Here is a 21,570-nt window from a genome sequence, read left to right on the forward strand (position 1 = left end):
ACAAACATTGGCACTATAATGGCCTTACTGAAGAGCTTAGTGACTTTCAACGTGGCACCATCATAGGATGCCACCTTTCCAACAAGTCAGTTTGTCAAATTTCTGCCCTGCTGTTATTGTGACATGGAAACGTCTAGGAGCAACAACGGCTCAGCCGCAAAGTGGTAGGCCACACAAGTTCATACAACCACAGAGAGCTGAAGCGCATAGCGCATAAAAGCCTACAAGCCTAAGATCAACATGCAATGCTAAGCGTCGACTGGAGTGGTGTAAAGCTCGCCACCAATGGACTCAGTGGAAACGTGTTCTTTGGAGTGATAAATCACGCTTCACCATCTGGCAGTCCGACGGATGACTCTCGGTTTGTCGGATGCTAGGAGAACGCTACCTGCCCCAATGCATAGTGCCAACTGCAAAGTTTGGTGGAGGGGAAATAATGGTCTGGGGATGTTTTTCATGGGTCAGGCTAGGCCCCTTAGTTCCAGTGAAGGGAGATCTTAACGCTACAGTGATGATTGTGCTTCCAACTTTGTGCCAAACAGTTTGAGTAAGGCCCTTTCCTGTTACAGCATGACAATACCCTCGTGAGAGGTCCATACAGAAATGGTTTGTTGAGATCGGTGTGGAAGAACTTGACTGGCCTGCACAGAGCCCTGTCCTCAACCCCATCGAACACCTGTGGAATGAATTAGAACGCCGACTGCAAGCCAGGCCTAAATCGTCCAACGTCAGGGCCCAACCTCACTAATGCTCTTGCGGCTGAATGGAAGCAGGTCCCTGCAGCAATGTTCCAACATCTAGTGGAAAGCCTTCCCAGAAGAGTGGAGGCTGTTAGAGCAGCAAAGGGGAGGAACAACTCCATATTAATGCCCATCATTTTGGAATGAGATGTTTGACGAGCAGGTGTCCACATGACCTAAAGTATCTCCTTTTAACTCTTGATAAAACAGCCCTACCACCCCAACTCCATGGGTTCCTGCCATAGCATATGGCAATGTGTCCAATGTACTGTAACTGCATCTGGAAGCAGAAGAGGATCTCTAGTACAGCTGGTTAGGAAAATGACCATCAGGGGAGAGAGAAAAAAAAAAACAGTTACGGCCATTAAGTCCAATTGATTCCACCAACCCAGTGGAGACTACTGATAAACTTGTTTTGTAGAACAGCATAGCACACAGATGGTAAACAGAACACACAAAACACATTTGTCTCAATGTACTGTACACCAATGTAAATAAATAAATATATAGCACACACACATGGCTGAACATCCATATTTATAGTACATATACATTAACACACCCCAGGGTATGACTTAACTAAAGGGATTTTAATGAACTGGTTCTGAGTGGGCATCAATAAATATAGACTTCCAGCAGCAAGCAGCTGAATGCTCCTGTCACATCACAGGAGAAATACTACGTTCTACGTTCTAACCAGACATCAACTATATCTGAATTGATTCAACAAAAAAAAAAAAGAGGATATTAGTGATAAAAATACAAATCTGGGTATTATTTTTGTTGATATATCATTTCGTTTTAACAATATCACAGCATTATTGTCGCCCTAGTCGGCTGTACCTGCCCCAAAATTCCATTATTTTCCCTTCATAATTCTTGTCCCTGCGCAGCAAACATATGGTGAGCAGTATGTTTGGAATATTGCAATAAAAATCATAGTATTGAATCGCAATACATAAAGAATCGTTAGAGTTGCAATGCATCTCGTATCGGCACTGAAGCATCATGATAATATCGTCTCGTTAGGTCCCTGGCAATTCCCTGCCCTAGAGGACAAGGTCTAGAAATAGGAGCTATTCTGCTTGTAGAAATCAACTGTTATTTGACTAGGCTCTATTAACGATGCAGTACTGGGATGGGGAGTAGAGGCTCATCGGACAGAAGCTCAAGCTGTTCAATCAGCCCAGAAGAGGGTACAAACAGACTAAGCTCTAATCCAAACTGGGAATAGCATACAGTCACTGGTCAACTCCATCTTAAAACACAGACATGGTGAGGAAGAAAAACATTTAACATTACACTATTACATTACAAACACTATCTGACAGTGAAAATAGCCCTCCAAGTCTCTCCAGTACATGTCTCCTCCTCGGCCTTACCCCATCATGTACCCCACACCCACCACGCTCCCTTCCCACGCTCCCCCTTTGCCACTACAAGGACTTACGAGCCACGTGTCATGTTGGCGGTGGAGACAACAGGTGTATCCAGCACCAACACCTGAAAACTTTGTCTGTGAGAGGGTCTGCCTTCTTGTCAGTGTCCTGTGAGGTCCGTAAACAAGTGTCTCAGTAGCTGAACAACAGCACAGTGAGGAGACCATGTAGACTAGAGGCTCCAACAGGTCTGCTGCCACTAGGACCCCTCCTCCAGAGGGCTAAAATCGGGCCGTCCGGGCAGCCCCCTGAAGAATGTACCCCTCAGCCCAGGAATAAACATGCTGACTGAAAGAAGTCTTGGACCGGTTTTATTGCAGGGGTTTTCTGAGACTAAGAGCCCCCCCCCCCCACACACACAACAACTCTCCTTTCTCCTCCCTGGCTCAAAAGCCATACGTACAAACAGCCCAACACCCCTAGTGTGCTAGCTGTACAGCACTCTGCCATGTTGGTCTGGTGAGCAAGAGGGTAAATGTAGATATGACAGAAGGACAAGCTACTGTATAACTGTCTGTAAAGCTGTATCATGGTAGAGTATCCGGTTGGCCATATCACCCAACTCAATCCAAGTCTCCAGCTAAATCAATTGGACCATGTGAGATAAATGATAGGCCCTTGACTTCAGAGATTTGATGATATAATCCTACAGCGGGTGAAGCACTGCCTCATATTGATTTATCAGACTATTCGGTGGTGTTTTAAATCAATATCTAGACTTTCCCATCAACTGTGATTTAGTGAGTACGAGAATGATTCTGTCAGTAACAAGGTTTCCATCCAACCATTTCATGCGGTTGAATTATCTGACATATAAAAGTAAAAAGTCAGGTCTGATGGAAACATCCAAAACAAAGAGGGATAATTTGTGTGTCTGTGAAATAGATTACGCAACAATTGTGGTGGAAACTCCATGCACAAATAAACCATCATGTCGAAGTAAATGGAGTCACTCGATGATGTGAGGATATATCTACCACCACCACGCGGAAAAGCATTAAGAGTTTATAGGCAAATGAAAGAAGTTATGAACGTCATGGTGGTTAAGTGACGGATGGTGATGAGCTTGATGCAAATTTACAATAAATATCGAGGGTATTATTTGAATGCTGATGACATGAAGATTGATGCTTGGCTGCCAATGATTAAAAAAAGTTAAATTATTATCGGTATGCCATCATATTACCTACCCTGTCAACTTAAATCAGAGGACTGTTGTCTAGAGAGCATGTGGCAAAAACACATTGGGCAAGTTTGCTATTTATTGCAACAGTTAGTTACAAAACCATTGGTAGAGTAGAAAATGTGATGCACATGGAAACATCCTAAACACAGCGATAAAATGTATAACGTCTTAATAAAAAGAGAGCTCTCTCTCCCTCTCTCTACCGAACACACCTTTTATCCTAATGATTTATTGATCCTGTTTCTGTGGTGGTGTGGCCCTTTCATTACAGCATGGGGAAATGGGCCAGTGGATTTACCGGATTAGGGAGACAGAGGAGCGAAGCCTTCGTTTGGCCTCTCACAGACACATTGTGTGTGTGTGTGTGTGTGTTCCCTATCTGGTCCCGGGTCTAAAACATCCTGCGCCACTAAAGACAGTGTGAAGACCCGGTTCAGCCCAGGACAGGCTGTGATTTAGTAGTCTGGTGGGTCGGTACTTAACACAGCTCACTGTAGGCCAAATCTCCTAGCCTAGCGGAGGAAGGCCCGACACTCTCGTCGGGGCACATGGCCCTGCATATCACCGGGATGACAGATTAAAACTGCAGCGGTGAGAGGAGCTGTGGCTGTGAGATGCCGGAGGAGATTGGCCCACGCAGTAAATCACAGTGGTGCCTTAATCCGCACATAAATCAGAAGCGTGCGGAGCTAGCTAGACGGCTGGGGAGAAAGCTTGTCTTGTTTGATAGCAACCAGCCGTTGCTACAATAACCTCCAAAGCTGTAGAAGCAGCGTTGTATAGTCTTCTCATCGGTGGTTGTGAATGTTCACAGCAGAGAGCTGGGGGGAGTCTGGGGATACATGGAGTTGTGTGCCTGCATACAAACACACACAATACGTGTGAAGTCAGGCACTATCTTGGTACTGTGTGTCAACTGAGCTTTGGCCAGTGGTAAAACGCAGCGGTTTGTCCCCAAAGTCCACTCAAGTTCATATGACTTTTCTCCATTGGGCATTCTGTTTGGTCCGAGATATGAGGAAGGTCAGGGCGGTCCCTCTCTACCAATCTGTCCCTCCAAACCATCCGTAGTAGGCCTTTAAAAAGGGACAGGTTCACTTTAAAAAGGGACAGGTTCACTTTAAAAAGGGACAGGTTCACTTTAAAAAAGGACCACTACACAGAGAGGTGTCGCTCCAGTCAAACAAGTTAGAATATAATCTGCCCTTTAACGCTCTCTGACAGGAGAAAGAGTCTACAGACTCCTTGGTCTGGTATGCCCATCTAAATGCCAAAGGGCCCTCTTGTTCTGTGCGGTAAAGAGCTGAGTGATGAGGGCTGGTCCTGGTCGTTCCTCTGTCGATCATCACACAGCGAGAAGCATGCGCCTGCTGGCATTCACAATGCCTTCACAGCACTGATCTCTGCGGACCAAACACTGCCACAGGCACTGCTTTCATTTCAGACTCACGTCTGGTTGGGAATGCAGCAGAGACCATTAGTGTCTGTCTAAAGCTGAAGGGAACAGGTTGAGATGGAGAAAATATCTAAGTAGTACATCCACCACAGGTCCTGAACTACCACACAGGCATCTCTTAATGAATCTGTAGCCACCGTGCTGTTGTCTTATTGCACGCAACAAGCATCAAATGCATTTGATGAGGGACTACATCTGTCCGCTCGTTTTGAAAAGATAACTTCGGTACATTTCACCTGGTCGATAGAAGACTTACATGACGGGATACATGGTAAGGTCTCCAGAGCAGTCACCAGGAGGGCTAGGCTGGGTCCGCTCCCTTGACATCAGACGGGCACAGCCAGGGGTACTGCAAATGCTGGGACCACCGGCCTAGCTGGTAAAGACCCTGTAAGGCTGCCTGAGTGACAGGTTGGCAGAAGCAGTCTGCCTTGTGTGTTCTATCAGTCAGCTTATCAACACACTTCCCTGCCTGGTCACAAGCTGGAGCTGGCCCACTGAAACGCTGAGAGCATAATCCCTAAATCTTTTAATATCATGTTGAACATGCTCTACCGTATGGAGAGAAAAGGCATGAAGGACAAAGATGAAGTTTCACAGCAATGATGAGGTTGGAGTCATGGGATGGGCTGAACAACCCTAGAACACTCAGACACAAACGTCAAGGACTACGCTACTGTTGGCAACTAGAATTAGGCCACGGCATGACTTGACTGCAACCTCCAAAGGACACCTCACAGAAAGAAGAGGCAGAAACAAAACTTGATGAATAGATATTTTTAAATTATCATTATTTTGAAAACAGTACATGGGTAATATGCAAAGTCAGTGTAATAAGCAAAGTCAATATACCCAACATAAAAAAAACAAAATCACATATTGATTATGGAATTGACCTTAAACATCCACTTAGCAAATTGACTCATTTGGCGAGGCTCATTTGGTTCATGAGCGGTTGGTCTGATAATAGATCAAACCAATGCTCAGTGCTACCCACCAATCATGGAGCTATACTAAAAAAAAAAGTTAGTACTGTCATTTTATTTCACGCTTGGCCAACACTGGCCAGAAATAACATCCATCACTGGGAGGAAGTGATGAATCAGTGAGATAGATGTGTCACTCCCACAAACAGAGCCCCCTACATGAGTGGAATTCCACAGTCAGCAGAAAACCAGTTTAAACACCAGTTTCAACACCAGAGTGCTCAACAAACAGGTGATCTGCGTCTGATTACATTAACAAGGACTGGTCAGGAGGTAAACAGAAACCATCACAGTAGAAATCTGCCCACTTGTTTGGAAAAGATGATTACACAGTGTGACCTCTGGAGTGGACATGGGCACAATGTTGCAATGCTAATTTAACAAGACGACCAAGTGGTCCAAAGTGAGGAACTGGACCTAAAATATAACATCTGATCTGTCAGTATCACTGCTTCAACCATCTATAATAATCCCTACAGTAACAGGAGTTGACAGAACAATGACCAAATAAAAGTGATTCAAGTAGGTGAATAAGTATAGTGGTCTCTCATCCAGGTTAAGGAGGGCTGTTTTAGTCTCTGGGATGTCTGATCCTTTCCTCCTCTCTCTGAGGTCATTGAGCCCACGAGGTGAGACGGAGTCTCTTTGGTACCAAACATGGCGCTCACAACCTGATGACTCACACTCCCTGTTAAGCTGCCTGAGCCCTGGCTCTCTCATCGGGTCATTCAACAAGAGAGGTGTCTCCACCGCATTCCTTCCACTTCATCAGCACTGTAACAGGGAGGCCCAGGCTGGAAAATGTAGAGAAGCTGTCAACACAATATATTCACCACAGAGCTGGGTAAATTAAAAAAACCTTCAAGCTAAGAGATGCACAGGAGAGCAGTGCCTTAACCACATGACATTCTAACGTCACTCTGTTTTGATGCCCGGTATTTAATTCAGCTCGATGGAATAGCATCTGTAAAGCCTTGTAGACAGGAGGAGGGACAGAGTTAGCCAGGGAAAACATCAGTTTCTGGCCTGAGGAGAAACAAACATGATTTCTGCTGTGCTTTTTATAGCCCAAACATACCATGTGATGTGTGGGGGAGGGGGAGTGGTGTAATGCCCTGGTATCATGCCCTGCCACTTTTGACTCTGACAACTGAGTGACGTGAAGTGCAGGGAGGGGAGGGAGGCAGCAGTAGCAGTTGCAGTCCCTAGGGAAATATCAGCAGTGGTGTGGCCAGCGAGTCTCCAACTGGCCTAGAGCGCTTTCCAAGACACTTGGATGCGGAGTCAAAGTGCTCCCATGAACAACACAATGAAATAATTTACTTGGAGACTGTGCTGCTCTGAATGTGGCTTGTGGACATTTGTAGATCTCGACACACACAGTACCAGGACTGTTTGGAACATTATCTCATCAATGACCCACACAACATAACAGACAACAAGTAGAGACATACTTGGACTTGGTCTTTCGTCTTCATCTCAAGGATGTACCTAGATATAGTATCACTTTGGACGGAGTATGTAACCTATTTGTACTTTGCTTTGTTTACCTCACACTTAAAATATGACTTATGTGAATGACGCATTGTGTAGGACTAAAGTGGAACTGTAAAAACTGCTCCAGCCTGTGCCTAAGGTTTGCCAAACACTTGAGCCGGAGAATCCTCCCGTAGACCAGAAGACCGCTAAAGCTGAACAAGTCCACCAGAGAAGAAGAGTCCTGCGAGCAATACAAATCAGAGAAGTGACTTTGAGACTAACATGGGTCCGTTCTCACTAAATCTTAAGGCAGCAATAAGCATTCCTCTGCACGAGGAAGAGAACACAAGGGAACGAGTCTAACGATCTAATACAGAGCCACAGTGACTTATAAAATGTCCAGGGGCCAGCAGCTCCACTGTGTACATATGCTTTTAAGGGAGCCTGCAATGAAACTGAATAACACTAAAATATCAGCAACATCCAGCACCCTTCCTCCCATGCCATTTAGATCACATGACATGTCTGCTTACTGCATGAGTTGATGGTACCACCACCCCCTTTCTCTCCTCCACTCCTAGCACATCCCATAGCATATTTTTTAATTAAGCCTTTCTTTGAGCTTGGCTGTTGGATAAGCTGCTCTTTTGTGCTGGGTATAATTTCCATGCAAGACTAGAGAAAAGACGGACAGGGAGAAGAGGGAAATTCTTTACATTTTCACTCAAGGCTGGCCGTGTGCCATGAGAACCCTCTGGATGCCTTTTCAGCAGGCGGACAACATGAGGAGTGAGGAGAGGGTGGAGGCTGTGATCATATTCTTACTGAGCTCAGATATTCTCTCATGCCTGTTGTCAACGTCACTGAGGTGGTGCGGTGTGTGGGTGGGTGTGTGTTCTGGAGGCAGTTCAGAACTGACCTACACGGCAGATACATTTGGTTGTGTTGGTAGGAGAGATTATGTTTGGCACGCAACATAAATCCTCGTAAGACACTTCAGTCCTGCATCCCGTAATCGCACTACAGCAGCCTGAAATCCTACTGAAAAGCTTGGCGAGTGTTAACCGGTTGATGAACATCCGTATGGCCATGGAAGTCTTTGTATTGAAGAAGCAGGCTGAGGCCCACCTGTTGTTGTGGCCGTGAGAGAGGAAAGGAAGGAATGAGAGCAATAGCCAGGAAACAGCTGACACCTATGGCAAGGTGACTTATGCTAACCTGTCAGAGTCAAAGCAGCTTAAGACCTGATCAAATGTGCTTCACTTAAGGCACTTATATTACATTATTAAGGCTGTTCAACAACCATATTAAAATGTTATATAGTACAAGTGAAAAAGCACAAAAAGTTGAGTTGAATGTGAGAAAATCCACAATTGGGGCTAGACTTCAGTACTTCTGGATGCTAAGGAAATAGGGAAAGTCTTTGTTGCAGGATAACAGCTTGGCCTGCAGTGTGGGAAAACCCAGTGCCGGTGACACCAATTAGTCCAATAATTTCCCTTCTTCCCCAAGCCTCCTGACTCGCCAGCAGAGACTGGAAACGCTACAGAGCAGCACCAGCCTTGCCATCAACTAACACGGATTAAACAGACTTAAAGCATTGAAGGGGAAGTTTACCTAAAATCCTACATTTCCCAGGTGATTCCATACATTGAATCTACACTTAAAAATATACACGCAACATGAAAAAAAGTGTTCGTTCCACGTTTCATGAGCTGAAATAAAAGATCCCAGAAATGTTCCACAGGCACAAAAAGCATATTTAACAAATGTATTTATATCCCTGTTAAGTGAGCATTTCTCCTTTGCCAAGATAATCCATCCACCTGACAGGTGTGGCATATCAATCATTACACAGGTGCACCTTGTGCTGGGGACAAGGAAAGGCCACTAAAATGCAGTTGTCACACAGCCCAACGCCACAGATGTCTCAAGTTGAGGGAGCGTGCAGTTGGCATGCTGACTGCAGGAATGTCCACCAGAGCAGTTGCCAGAGAATTCAATGTTAATTTCTCTACTATAAGCCGCCTCCAACGTTGTTTTAGAGAATTTAGCAGTACATCCAACTGGCCTCACAACCGCAGACCACGTGTATGACTTCATGTGAGCGAGCTGTTTGCTGATGTCAACGTTGTGAACAGAGTGCCCCGTGGTGGTAGTGGGGTTATGGTATGGGCAGGTAGGCATAAGCTACGGACAACGAACAAAATGGCATTTTATCGATGGCAATTTTAATGCACAGAAATACCATGACGAGATCGAGGCCCATTGTAGGCCCATTTTCTTAAAAGGTATCTGTGACAAAACAGATGCATATCTGTATTCCCAGTCATGTGAAATCCAGATTAGGGCTAATGAATTTATTTCAATTGATTGATTTCCTCATATGAACTGTGACTCAGTAAAATCTTTGAAATTGTTGCGATTATATTTTTGTTCAGTATAGTCAGGTGGAGTTAGTCTTTCCCCACTCACTCTAGAACTGGTTTCTTTGTGCACTGCTAGCGCTCTCACTGCTAGCGCTCTCACTGCTAGCGAGATAAATCGGAAATAATGGGAAGAAAACTCAGAAAACTGTACATTCCATATTCCCACGAACTGGATATGGTGCCGAGCCAAAATAGAGGCGCTTTCCCTTCTCAAAAGCAGCAAAGCGAACATGCAACTGCACGCTCCCTCATATGCTTACCGGTAGAGTGCCTAGCCTACAACACAATAAGATCTACTTGAACTGCAATGATGAGACTACATGTTCCCAGCACAAGCTGCACCTGTGTAATGATCATGCTGTTTAGTCAGCTTCTTGATAATCCATCCACCTGACAGGTGTGGCATATCTTGGCAAAAAAGAAATACTCACTAACAGGGATATAAACAAATTTGTGCACAAAATGAGAGAAATAAGCTTTTTGTGCGTATGGAACATTTTGGGGATTTTTTATTTCAGCTCATGAAACATGGGCCCAACACCTTACATGTTGCATTTATATTATTCTTCAGTGTGGTTTTAATGTAAGGAATTACTTAGGAAATGTTGGATTTTAGTTCAACTTCCCCTTTAAGAGTTTGGGTATTTTCGCATACCCTTCATGGACCAGTTGCAGTAAATTAGTAGATCATTATTAATGAGAACATTTTCTAATAAAAAGAGAAACTGGATAATCAAGATCTGGTCCCGAGTCTTAGCAGCTATGAGTCACCCCACCTCCGAAACAAAACACACCTCACACACAGAGAACAAGGACACTACTGTTACTGAGGTGACAGGTGTGTTCTCTTAAAGTCCAACGGACTGTGTTCAGCTCCCCTGGGTCTCCCTAACCTACTACTACAGAAAGAGATTGGAAATCTTGGCTCCGGGAACCTGGCAACATGACCCCCAGTCTGGAAAGAAAACAAGGCAGGGAGGTGGAAAAGTAGCCATGGGGAAACTGCTGTTACCATGGACAGATGGGCAAACATAGGAGCCACCTGTTCAGAAACCCTGCCCATGGACTGCCCTGGCCTCAGCAAGCAACACGACTCCCAGCCCAACTGCCCCACTGCCCTGGCCTCAACTAGCCACACGTCTACCAGCACAACCAAGGCTTCCTGGGGGTTTCAAAGACCGGAGGAGAGAGTGGAAAAAGGGGGAGAGAACAAAGCGAGAGAAAAGGTGAACATAAGACAGATGGAGACAGTGGGAGAAAGACAGACATATCCCTATTCTGCAATCATGCAGAAATGACAGGCGCGATGACAGTGCTCTGTCCATCCATCAGGTTGTCTGTCGGAGGTTATTTACTGGGGGAGGAAAAACACCTCTGTGGTCCAGATGAGTTCATTCCACTTCAGGCTCACGCACCAAAGACCAGGGCTGTGATAAATCAAAGACCGGTAAAAGTTGCATGCCTCAGTAGTGATTATATCCTGCCCATGGCTCCTGCATGGCCTGCCACATAAGCAGGCAGCACCAGATACCATCCCCCCTCTTATGTCTTTCCATTTTTCACTAGTGACATCTGCTGCTGCTAAATGCCAGTATCCAGGCAGGCAGGCCCATACACACAAAGAGACCAAGAGAGATACACAAGAGACCGACACACACAGCATCCATCAGGCCAGTATGGAGCACTCCCACAGCTGTCCCTGGGTGCTCACAGCTCACTGATGTGTGCTGACGTATGATAAATATAATTGAGATGACGTCCGATCTGTGTCCGCTGATTGACTGTACCACAGAAGGCCCCACAGTATGGCTTCTGATGAAGATATGGCTGGCCATACAAATCACATTAATAATTCCCTGTAAATGCATTTAATAGTAGTGCAGAGTGATTACCGTAAATTCCGGACTATAAGCCGCAACTTTTTTTCCCAGGCTTTGAACCTCGCGGCTTAAACAATGACGCGGCTAATATATGGATTTTTACCGCTTTCAATTTTTTTTCTCTTAAAAAAAAAAAACACATTCTGTGACGTGCTCAGTTTTTTGCCGGCATGAAGCTTTCATTAGACCAATGAAATTGCCGAACGGGTTACGGTCAAACAACTTTTTTGTTTACTGTTTAGATTAAATCGAGCGCTCTCAAACTTCCCATCATTCTGATTACGGTAGTCATTTTGTCACCCTCATCATGGCAAAGACACGGAGAAATGCATATGATGCAGCTTTCAAGTTGAAGGCGATTGATCTGGCTGTTGGAAAAGGAAATAGAGCTGCTGCACGGGAGCTTGGTCTTAATGAGTCGATGATAAGACGTTGGAAACAGCAGCGTGAGGAATTGACTCAGTGCAAAAAGACAACTAAAGCTTACTGATAATTTTTTATTTTTTGTTACAAGCCGTGTTTCGTTAAAGCCTGTGTAAAGTTCATGTGTTTCAATGTACCGGTAGGCACTGCGGCTTATAGACATGCGCGGCTTATTTATGTTCAAAATAATATTTTTTTTTAAATTCAGTGGGTGCGGCTTATATTCAGGTGCGCTTAATAGTCCGGAAATTACGGTAGTCCTTTCTGAAGTCTGTTTGGATTCGGTGCAGTAAAAAAAATGAATAATTTAATGTAAACTGAAAATCTTATCTTAAAATTATTTGAGCTTTATAATTCGAAATTCCAAAGGCATATTTTTTTTTACCTTTATTTAACTAGGCAAGTCAGTTAAGAACAAATTCTTATTTATTTTCAATGACGGCCTAGGAACAGTGGGTTAACTGCCTTGTTCAGGGGCAGAACGACAGAATTTTACCTTGTCAGCTCAGGGATTCGATCTTGCAACCTTTCGGTTACTAGTCCAACGCTCTAACCACTAGGCTACCTGCTGCCCCAATAGAGAACTTTCATTGCCAAAACATTGAAAAAAATTCCATTGTCATATTACTGTTTAATTGGATTACTTTCATTCCTTAGTCATAATCCAATCTCTGCTCAGGTGCTAGCAGCCAGCCAGCCAACCATCTAACATCTCTGCACAGGCACTAGCAGCCAGCCAGCCAACCATCTAACATCTCTGCTCTTCCACTTGCAGCCAGCCAACCATCTAACATCTCTGCTCAGGCACTAGCAGCCAGCCAACCATCTAACATCTCTGCTCAGGCACTAGCAGCCAGCCAACCATCTAACATCTCTGCTCAGGCACTAGCAGCCAGCCATCTAACATCATCTCTGTGCTCCCCAACGGGTCATCCTATTTAGCTAGGCTAGTAGCTGCCAATGCAGCAGAGCGGTCTGACAAAAATTACTATTTCAGTTCTTCAAAGTAGATAGGGCATACTTTCAAGACTGCTAATTACCAAGTCCAACTATCAATCGGGTAGAGCTACCACACGAACAGTCTCTCACTCTCGTTGTTGTGTTGTATACATTCCTTTCAAATACCGTCTGCGTGTATCCATCTGTTCAGGGCCGGGAAGAACATGGCAGGCAGCGCACACGCAATGGCTTATGGGCATTGTAGTTCATTCATTGTTGTTTTCTGTGGTGAACTAGGTTGAATATTTTCCTGTGGAAAACAACTTCCTATAGCATCACATTTTCTGATTTCTCTCGTGCTTGTTTTTATTTCTCTAGAGTAACGCCTCGTTGAGATAAAAAAAAAACTAAATGGAATTCAAGTAACTGAACTGACGAAGGACAATTTGTTGAATAACCCGGGAATAAACATTTCGGATAGTCGCAGAGCACTATTTGATAGAGATTATGCACTTGCAGTGGGACAGAATTAGCATACAGTGTTTAACTAGAAGAATTTAAGAACTGAATTGGAGACTGATTTGCACTGTAGATGGCCACACAAGAAATCAAACCAAGACGTTTTGCCGCCAACTTTAGCATGCCGCCAACTTTTCTTTATATCTGAAAGGCGTTGCAGCCAACAAAGCCTGTACTTTTATTTACGCCAAACTAGTCATGATTGCTGTAACATGTTTAAAAGTCCCATCAGTATAAAACGTCCCCTTTCATCTTACCGGCTTTGGCACCATTATATCATGAATATTCTACTGTTCTCTGACATTAAACTTCGTACTTGTCATTATGAAAAAGTATAAACAAAATGGCAGTCTGAATGCAGCATAGCTGGTCCAAATAGCAATGTTACCAGCTCTATTTTACGCACAAAAAAAACCCATCTGTTTAAAAATCTATTTAGGTCAGGAGATGAAGTAAATCTAGCAAGCCAGGCAACTAAAAGCAACTTTCTTGACAATGTTTTGGTTTGTTGCTAGCTAAACTTAACGTTAGTTATCTAGCTGGCTACCAGCTCATTTACAGTGTACTCAGAAAGCAGTTCTATACTCCTCTTCATCTTTTTCAGTGGCATAACAGAAGACCCCAAAATACACAGGCTTCCTCACTTCCAGTGAACTGATAAACCCATGGTTATTGTAAGAGAAAGGCAGTAGAGCACGGGGGTGATATTTAATATTGTATCATTGGATGAATGTCTTGGTTCAACTCTACTCCTTTCTCCTGGCCTGTCTTCAGGGTTAATCAGCCTAATGTTCACTAGTAGGATTAGTCACAGACCAAGAACCAGCGCCAGAGAAATTAAGTAAAACACTTAAACCTACAAACAAACAACTGCGTGTGTGCGTGCGTAGCCTAGCGACAGGTGATGAGCCAAATGGTTTTTAGAAGCAGCTGGGTGGCAGACTGAGTCATATACAGGCATGAAAAAACAGCCTACAATTGAGACTTTCAAAATCAGCTCCATTTTAGATCATGGTTTCTGTAAGACTGCTTTTGACAGCTTCCTCTCTACTGTACTGTGCTACATGTGCTGGTGCTCACTGTTCAGTGGGAGGCCTTGGGCATATTATCCATCCAAAACAAAATGAGCAGTTATGGAGTGCCGTCAAAGCCAAGTGGAGCCCCAGCTCTAAAACAATCAGTCAGTGAGAAAAGTCTGGATTTAGATTAGCACACAAAGGCTGAAATTCATTAGAGCGGTTCAAACAGCACTGTCTTTCACAGTCAGAGGGGGATGGCACCTTTTTTTCTCCCTCGCTTCACTTTTCTTAGTGAGCGTTTCAATTGCAAATCGAATTTCGTGCCTCTTTCTGTGGTCCAACTCGGCTCAGTGAAAGCCGTTCCAGAACAGTTGAGGTCAAAGGGTCAACATTCACAGCCCAGTAAATGGCAGCTCTGAAACAGTCACCCCCACCTTGGCCTCACACTCCTACATCCAGACCTCAAGAAAATATTATGCTACTACTTCCTATACACAGATGAACAGTGATTTGTCAAAGTATCAATATACAGAACCAACACATTGTCTGTTCAAACTTTGAAGCAAGGACTCTTGGGTAATTTGTTTCATATACCATGGAAGAAGGGTAGGGTACGAGTGGAACGCCTTTGGTCAATTAGATCATTCCATCTTGGGAATATTCTGACAGTATTTTCCACAGACAGCTGAATCATACGAGGACAGTCACAGCCAGACCGGCGGCTTGTCCCCATGAGCGGTTTGTCCCCATGAGCGGTTTGTCCCCATGAGCGGTTTAGAATGTCAGAGCCTAAAAGGGCAGTGGAGGATTTAGGTATGGTCGACATGGGCAACCGCCCAGGGCGGCATCTTGCCGGGGGCGCTACGGGGTGCCTGCACAAAATGTTTTGGAATGGTGACATTTGCGCGATCGGTTTTCTATCACTCATTTGCACGTTATGTCAATGATATGTCACCGTGTGGGACAATTAACCTTGTCAGAGTGGGCGCCCTGATTCTAGTTTGTGAGCTAGGCAGGCTACTGCCTGGGAAGGTCTCCCACTCAGAGGTACGAGATGGGGAGGGGGTAGGTTGACCTCAGGTCTCCCCACTGGAAGCCCAAGGTAGGGGGAGCAGGGGAATCTATCAAATAGCGCACATCTAGCTTTGTACAGTACTAATACAATTAGTAAAATCAGTCATACTACGAAATGCTACCAAATAAACCACAATTTATTCACAATACTATGAATATGTAGTTCAACATAGTTAATTTTTTTTCTGGTTTGTTGCGAAATCGTTAAGAATAATATAAAACCAGTCTGCACACCACCAAGGTGAATTGGTTTAGTTTTGACTCTTGGTTGACAGTGTTGGGGGATGGGTAATGTAGTGATGCTTGAGTGCCAAATCAACAAATGGATAAGAAAAGGTCTACGCCATCAGGTGCCCAGTTTAGGAAAAAGAGGAAAGAGGAGAAACGCTCAAAAGATAAAGGTATGCAGCTATGTCATCTCTTTATGAGTATAATATTATGCATGTAATGAAATAGACTAACAAACATAAAAGTGTTATACTAGCCTATGTTGCTTGCTATGCTATTACACATAGGGCGACAATATTCAATTTTCTGTCCAACTAGCTTACATAACATTGGATGTAATTTCACACAGTTTCATCATGATAATGTGTGTAACCTGCAGCAAAACGATTACAACCTAACGAGCACATTATTGATTTGGTTAACTTTCATTGAGGTGACATCATAAAAGTTCTGTGATTGTACTGACTAGGTCCTGAGCTCAGTAAGGGGAATTTCCAATGCTGTAAGCTAACTTAAAATATGTCTATATTATGCTAATATTTTGTGATATATTGCGTCTTTTGGGGTGTCTTATGCCTAGAATTAGCCAAGGAGGTTGTATGGTTCATTTGGTTCCTATTCTGAAAGTTAAATTTTGCATAATGACATGTATATTTAATTGTGCAACAAATATATTTAGTGTGTCAGACTCATATACTGTATTTCAATGCAAATTCAGGGGCACTTCTGAAATATTTTGGAGCACCCTCTGGCACTGGCCAGGATGAGAAGCCATCTATCTCCTCAGCCACACAGGCCTCTTCAGAAATGATCTCAGAGCCTCAGGGTGAGGAGCCATCCACCCCCTCAGCCACACAGGCCTCTTCAGAAATGATCTCAGAGCCTCAGGATGAGGAACCATCCACCTCAGCCACACAGGCCTCTTCAGAAACGATCTCAGAGCCTCAGGATGAGGAACCATCCACCTCCTCAGCCACACAGGCCTCTTCAGAAATGATCTCAGAGCCTCAGGATGAGGAACCATCCACCTCCTCAGCCACACAGGCCTCTTCAGAAATGATCTCAGAGCCTCAGGATGAGGAACCATCCACCTCAGCCACACAGGCCTCTTCAGAAACGATCTCAGAGCCTCAGGATGAGGAACCATCCACCTCCTCAGCCACACAGGCCTCTTCAGAAACGATCTCAGAGCCTCAGGATGAGGAACCATCCACCTCAGCCACACAGGCCTCTTCAGAAACGATCTCAGAGCCTCAGGATGAGGAACCATCCACCTCCTCAGCCACACAGGCCTCTTCAGAAACGATCTCAGAGCCTCAGGATGAGGAACCATCCACCTCCTCAGCCACACAGGTCTCTTCAGAAATGATCTCAGAGCCTCAGGATGAGGAACCATCCACCTCCTCAGCCACACAGGCCTCTTCAGAAACGATCTCAGAGCCTCAGGATGAGGAACCATCCACCTCCTCAGCCACACAGGCCTCTTCAGAAACGATCTCAGAGCCTCAGGATGAGGAACCATCCACCTCCTCAGCCACACAGGCCTCTTCAGAAACGATCTCAGAGCCTCAGGATGAGGAACCATCCACCTCCTCAGCCACACAGGCCTCTTCAGAAACGATCTCAGAGCCTCAAGATGAGGAACCATCCACCTCCTCAGCCACACAGACCTCTTCAGAAATGATCTCAGAGGCTCAGGATGAGGAACCATCCACCTCCTCAGCCACACAGACCTCTTCAGAAATGATCTCAGAGGCTCAAGATGAGGAACCATCCACCTCCTCAGCCACACAGGCCTCTTCAGAAATGATCTCAGAGGCTCAAGATGAGGAACCATCCACCTCCTCAGCCACACAGGCCTCTTCAGAAATGATCTCAGAGGCTCAGGATGAGGAACCATCCACCTCCTCAGCCACACAGGCCTCTTCAGAAATGATCTCAGAGGCTCAGGATGAGGAACCATCCACCTCCTCAGCCACACAGGCCTCTTCAGAAATGATCTCAGAGCCTCAGGATGAGGAACCATCCAACTCCTCAGCCACACAGGCCTCTTCACAAATGATCTCAGAGGCTCAGGATGAGGAACCATCTACCTCCTCAGCCACACAGGCCTCTTCAGAAATGATCTCAGAGGCTCAGGATGAGGAACCATCCACCTCCTCAGCCACACAGGCCTCTTCAGAAATGATCTCAGAGCCTCAGGATGAGGAACCATCCACCTCCTCAGCCACACAGGGGTCTTCAGAAATGATCTCAGAGCCTCAGGATGAGGAACCATCCACCTCCTCAGCCACACAGGCCTCTTCAGAAACGATCTCAGAGCCTCAGGATGAGGAACCATCCACCTCCTCAGCCACACAGGCCTCTTCAGAAATGATCTCAGAGCCTCAGGATGAGGAACCATCCACCTCCTCAGCCACACAGGTCTCTTCAGAAACGATCTCAGAGCCTCAGGATGAAGAACCATCCACCTCCTCAGCCACACAGGCCTCTTCACAAATGTTGCCTGAGGATGAAGACCCATTCACTTCCACTTCTCCCCAGCAGGATTCTTCAGGTGTGTTTGTGTGCACGCGCATGTGTGTGTGTGTGTGTGTGTGTGTGTGTGTGTGTGTGTGTGTGTGTGTGTGTGTGTGTGTGTGTGTACATGCACATCTGTTTATGTGCGCATCCCTGCCTAACAAACATAAATTTTCAAGTTACCATTTTGTAGATGACAATGATGATTTTATTAGAACTGGGTATGTATGTGGGATGTTCCACCACGATGAATGCTGTGTTTACGTGTGTAGTTTACGTGTGTAAACTAATACCCATGTGCTCTCCATTAGAAATGCCTGTAGCAGCATCCCCACCAAATCCTGCTGCTGAGGATGAACCACTGTCTACAGACCCTGCTGACTGGTCTTCAGTTTTGACTGACAGAATTCGGACACAACTAGTTTGCAGAGGACCAAGTGAGGTACCACCTAACTTTGTTCTCCCAAGGAATGAGAGTGATGGAAGAAGTAGCCATCACCAGTATTTCAGGAAGACCTTGGTGAGTGGTGAAAAAAATCCCTAGAAGTTGGTTGGTGTATTCTGAAAGAAACAACAGCCTCTTCTGCTGCAAACTCTTTAAGAAGAACATTTATTTAGCAAACTCAGGACTGAAAGACTGGAAACATGCAAGTTCTTTGTTTACTTCACACGACAGCAGTCCAGAAAACCAAAACTGCATGAAAACATGGAAAGATCTGGCAATGAGGATCAAAAAAGTGGAAACAATTGATCAGCATGAGATGGCACTTATGGAGGCTGAGAGGATAAGATGGACAGAGGTGTTGACACGTCTGATTGCTATTGTGCAGTCTCTGGCATTTAGAAATCTGGCACTAACGAGACACTCAGAAAAACTAATCTCCATCAAATGGAAATTTCCTCAGAGGTTGAACTGATGGCACAATTTGACCCAGTCATGAAAGAGCACCTTAACCGTGTCCAAAAAGGGACCTCGAGTCACACCACCAGCGACCTTGGCCACCAAATACAGAATGAACTCATTGACTTTTTGAGCAGCAAGGTCACTTCAATAACGGTGAGTGACATCAAGCTGGAAAAATTATTCTCCATCATTCTAGATTGCACCTTAGATTTCAGCCACACTGAACAGTTGTCAGTTGTGATTAGAATTGTGTCACTGAAGGAGGAGCCCCACAAGTAAACATTTTATGGAGTTTCTGGAGGCAGAGGAATCCACGGGCCAACATTTGGCATCCCGGATTCTGAAAAGAGCTAAAAATTCCTTTTGAGTACTGCAGAGGCCAGTCTTATAAATGTGTCCAAGCCAGACTCCTGGAAATGAATTCAAGAGCTCTATTTGTGCCATGTGGGGCTCACACATTGAACCTGGTTGTGGCTGATGCTGCCAAAAGTTCTGTCGATGCCACAGTTACTTTGGCATCTTACACAAACTGCACACCTTGTTCTCAGCCTCCACACAGCAATGGGCCATCCTGATAAAACATGTGGACATCACTTTGAAGATGTGGACTGAGACAAGGTGGGAGAGTAAAGTCAAGAGTGTCGAGCCACTGAAGTATTTGACAGCATCGGTGAGAGAGGAACTGATTGAGGTGAGGGATCAAACCAAAGACCTTATGATAAAGATTGAGGCCCAGTCCTTGTCAGAGGTGGTTTAAATCATACCGCTTCAGCATCTGTACAGTGGTGTGGTATGACATCTTGAGCCAGATCCAACATGTGAGCAAGCTGATGCAGTCTCCCAGTATGCATGTAGATGTTGCAGTCAGTCTTCACAGAAAGACAAGAGAGATCTCAGCAACTACAGGGCAACAGGCTTTATGACTGCACAAACGTCAGCCAAGGATATTTGCGAGGGTATGAATGTAGAGGCTGTTCTACAACAAAGGCTGAGGTCCACAAAGCGGCACTTTTCATACGAATCATTTGATGAGCCTTTGATTGATGCCCTGAAGCAGCTGGAGGTGACATTTTTCAATGTCAATGTTGATGCTGCAACCTCAGCCCTTCAGGAAAGATTATCCACAATGGAAATTGTGGGAGAGAAGTTTAGAGTGCTGTCAACCTTCCAAAGTCTCTTAAATGAGGAGCTGACAGAACAATGTGAGGCAATTAGTATGACACTGCACTATAAAGAACACTCAGACTTGGATTGCAGAGAGCTTGCACAGGAACTGAAGAACTTGCCATCGAAGACCATGACCCTGCTTGAGCTGCTGATATTTATACAGGAAAGGGAGCTCTCAGAAGTGTATCCAAATTTGTGGACTGCTCTCAGAATTTGTCTCTCTCTTCTAGTGACTGTAGCAGAGAGGAGCTTTTCAAAGCTGAAGCTCATCAAATCCTACCTGAGGTCCACCACATCATAGGAACACCTTAGTGGCCTTGCTGTCATCAGTATTAACCATGCAATTGCTGGGCAGATTTCTTATGATGATGTAATTGATGACTTGGCATCAAGGAAGGCAAGAAAGGTCAGGGTTTAGATGGCAGTTGTGCAATTTAGTTTGTGTGTTTCTTGTTTGAAGTGCAATAGTGTAATACACAGGCTCTCTAAGTATGTTATTCTAGTTGTGTATGATAGGATTTGTGCAATTTAGTTTTGTGTGTGTTAGGTTATTATCTAGGGCATTGTGGAGTTCCTAACTCAATGCCTTCACCTCCACCATAACCTTGGAAGCCTTTCACCACCTCGCTCTTCCTTTAAGACTTGACTTCTTCGGAAGCGAACAGAATTTTGATTTCCCTGCATTTTGTGTTGCCTGGGCAACCCCTTCTATGTGGAAAAGGATTCCGCGTTAACTTTTCAATGCGCTATTCAATGCAATTATATTTGTGTATGATAGGAGTTGTGCAATTTCGTTTTTTGTGTGTTAGCAATAACGTAATAATTCAATACACTTTATTTGCATTTATATACTACAATGCATTTGTATTTGTCTTTGTTACTTTTTGATATTTAGAAGCCTTATTTTTATATTTCTATAGTTTTAAATGTTGTGATTATTTGTGTTGTTCCAAATGTCTGAATAAAAATGACAGTGCAGAATTGTTTGTTTTTTGGGGGGGGGGGGGGGGGGACTCGTCCAAGGAGCCATACAGTGAGGTAAAAAAGTATTTGATCCCCTGCTTATTTTGTACGTTTGCCCACTGACAAAGAAATGATCGGTCTATAATTTTAATGGTTGGCTTATTTGAACAGTGAGAGACAGAATAACAACAAAAGATCCAGAAAAACGCATGTCAAAAA

At 44.6% G+C, this 21,570-nt stretch overlaps 1 protein-coding gene across 2 annotated transcripts in view; it reads right to left on the minus strand.

Moving 5' to 3' along the window:
- Window positions 1-21,570, minus strand: part of LOC115174734 (protein enabled homolog) — a 146,661-nt gene that overhangs the window by 110,663 nt on the left and 14,428 nt on the right. The window contains exon 1 of one of the 2 annotated variants that reach the window (XM_029733550.1): window positions 2,191-2,471. The exons of the other annotated variant lie outside the window; for it this stretch is intronic. Within the exon in view, the coding sequence (XP_029589410.1) occupies window positions 2,191-2,204 (14 nt within the window). The 5' untranslated portion in view covers window positions 2,205-2,471. Of the gene's footprint in view, window positions 1-2,190; window positions 2,472-21,570 lie in introns of those variants that run through there. 2 annotated transcript variants of the gene reach the window in all.

This window comes from Salmo trutta, chromosome 35 (genome assembly GCF_901001165.1).
Source record: "Salmo trutta chromosome 35, fSalTru1.1, whole genome shotgun sequence".
In the NCBI taxonomy this organism is placed as follows: Eukaryota; Metazoa; Chordata; class Actinopteri; order Salmoniformes; family Salmonidae; genus Salmo; species Salmo trutta.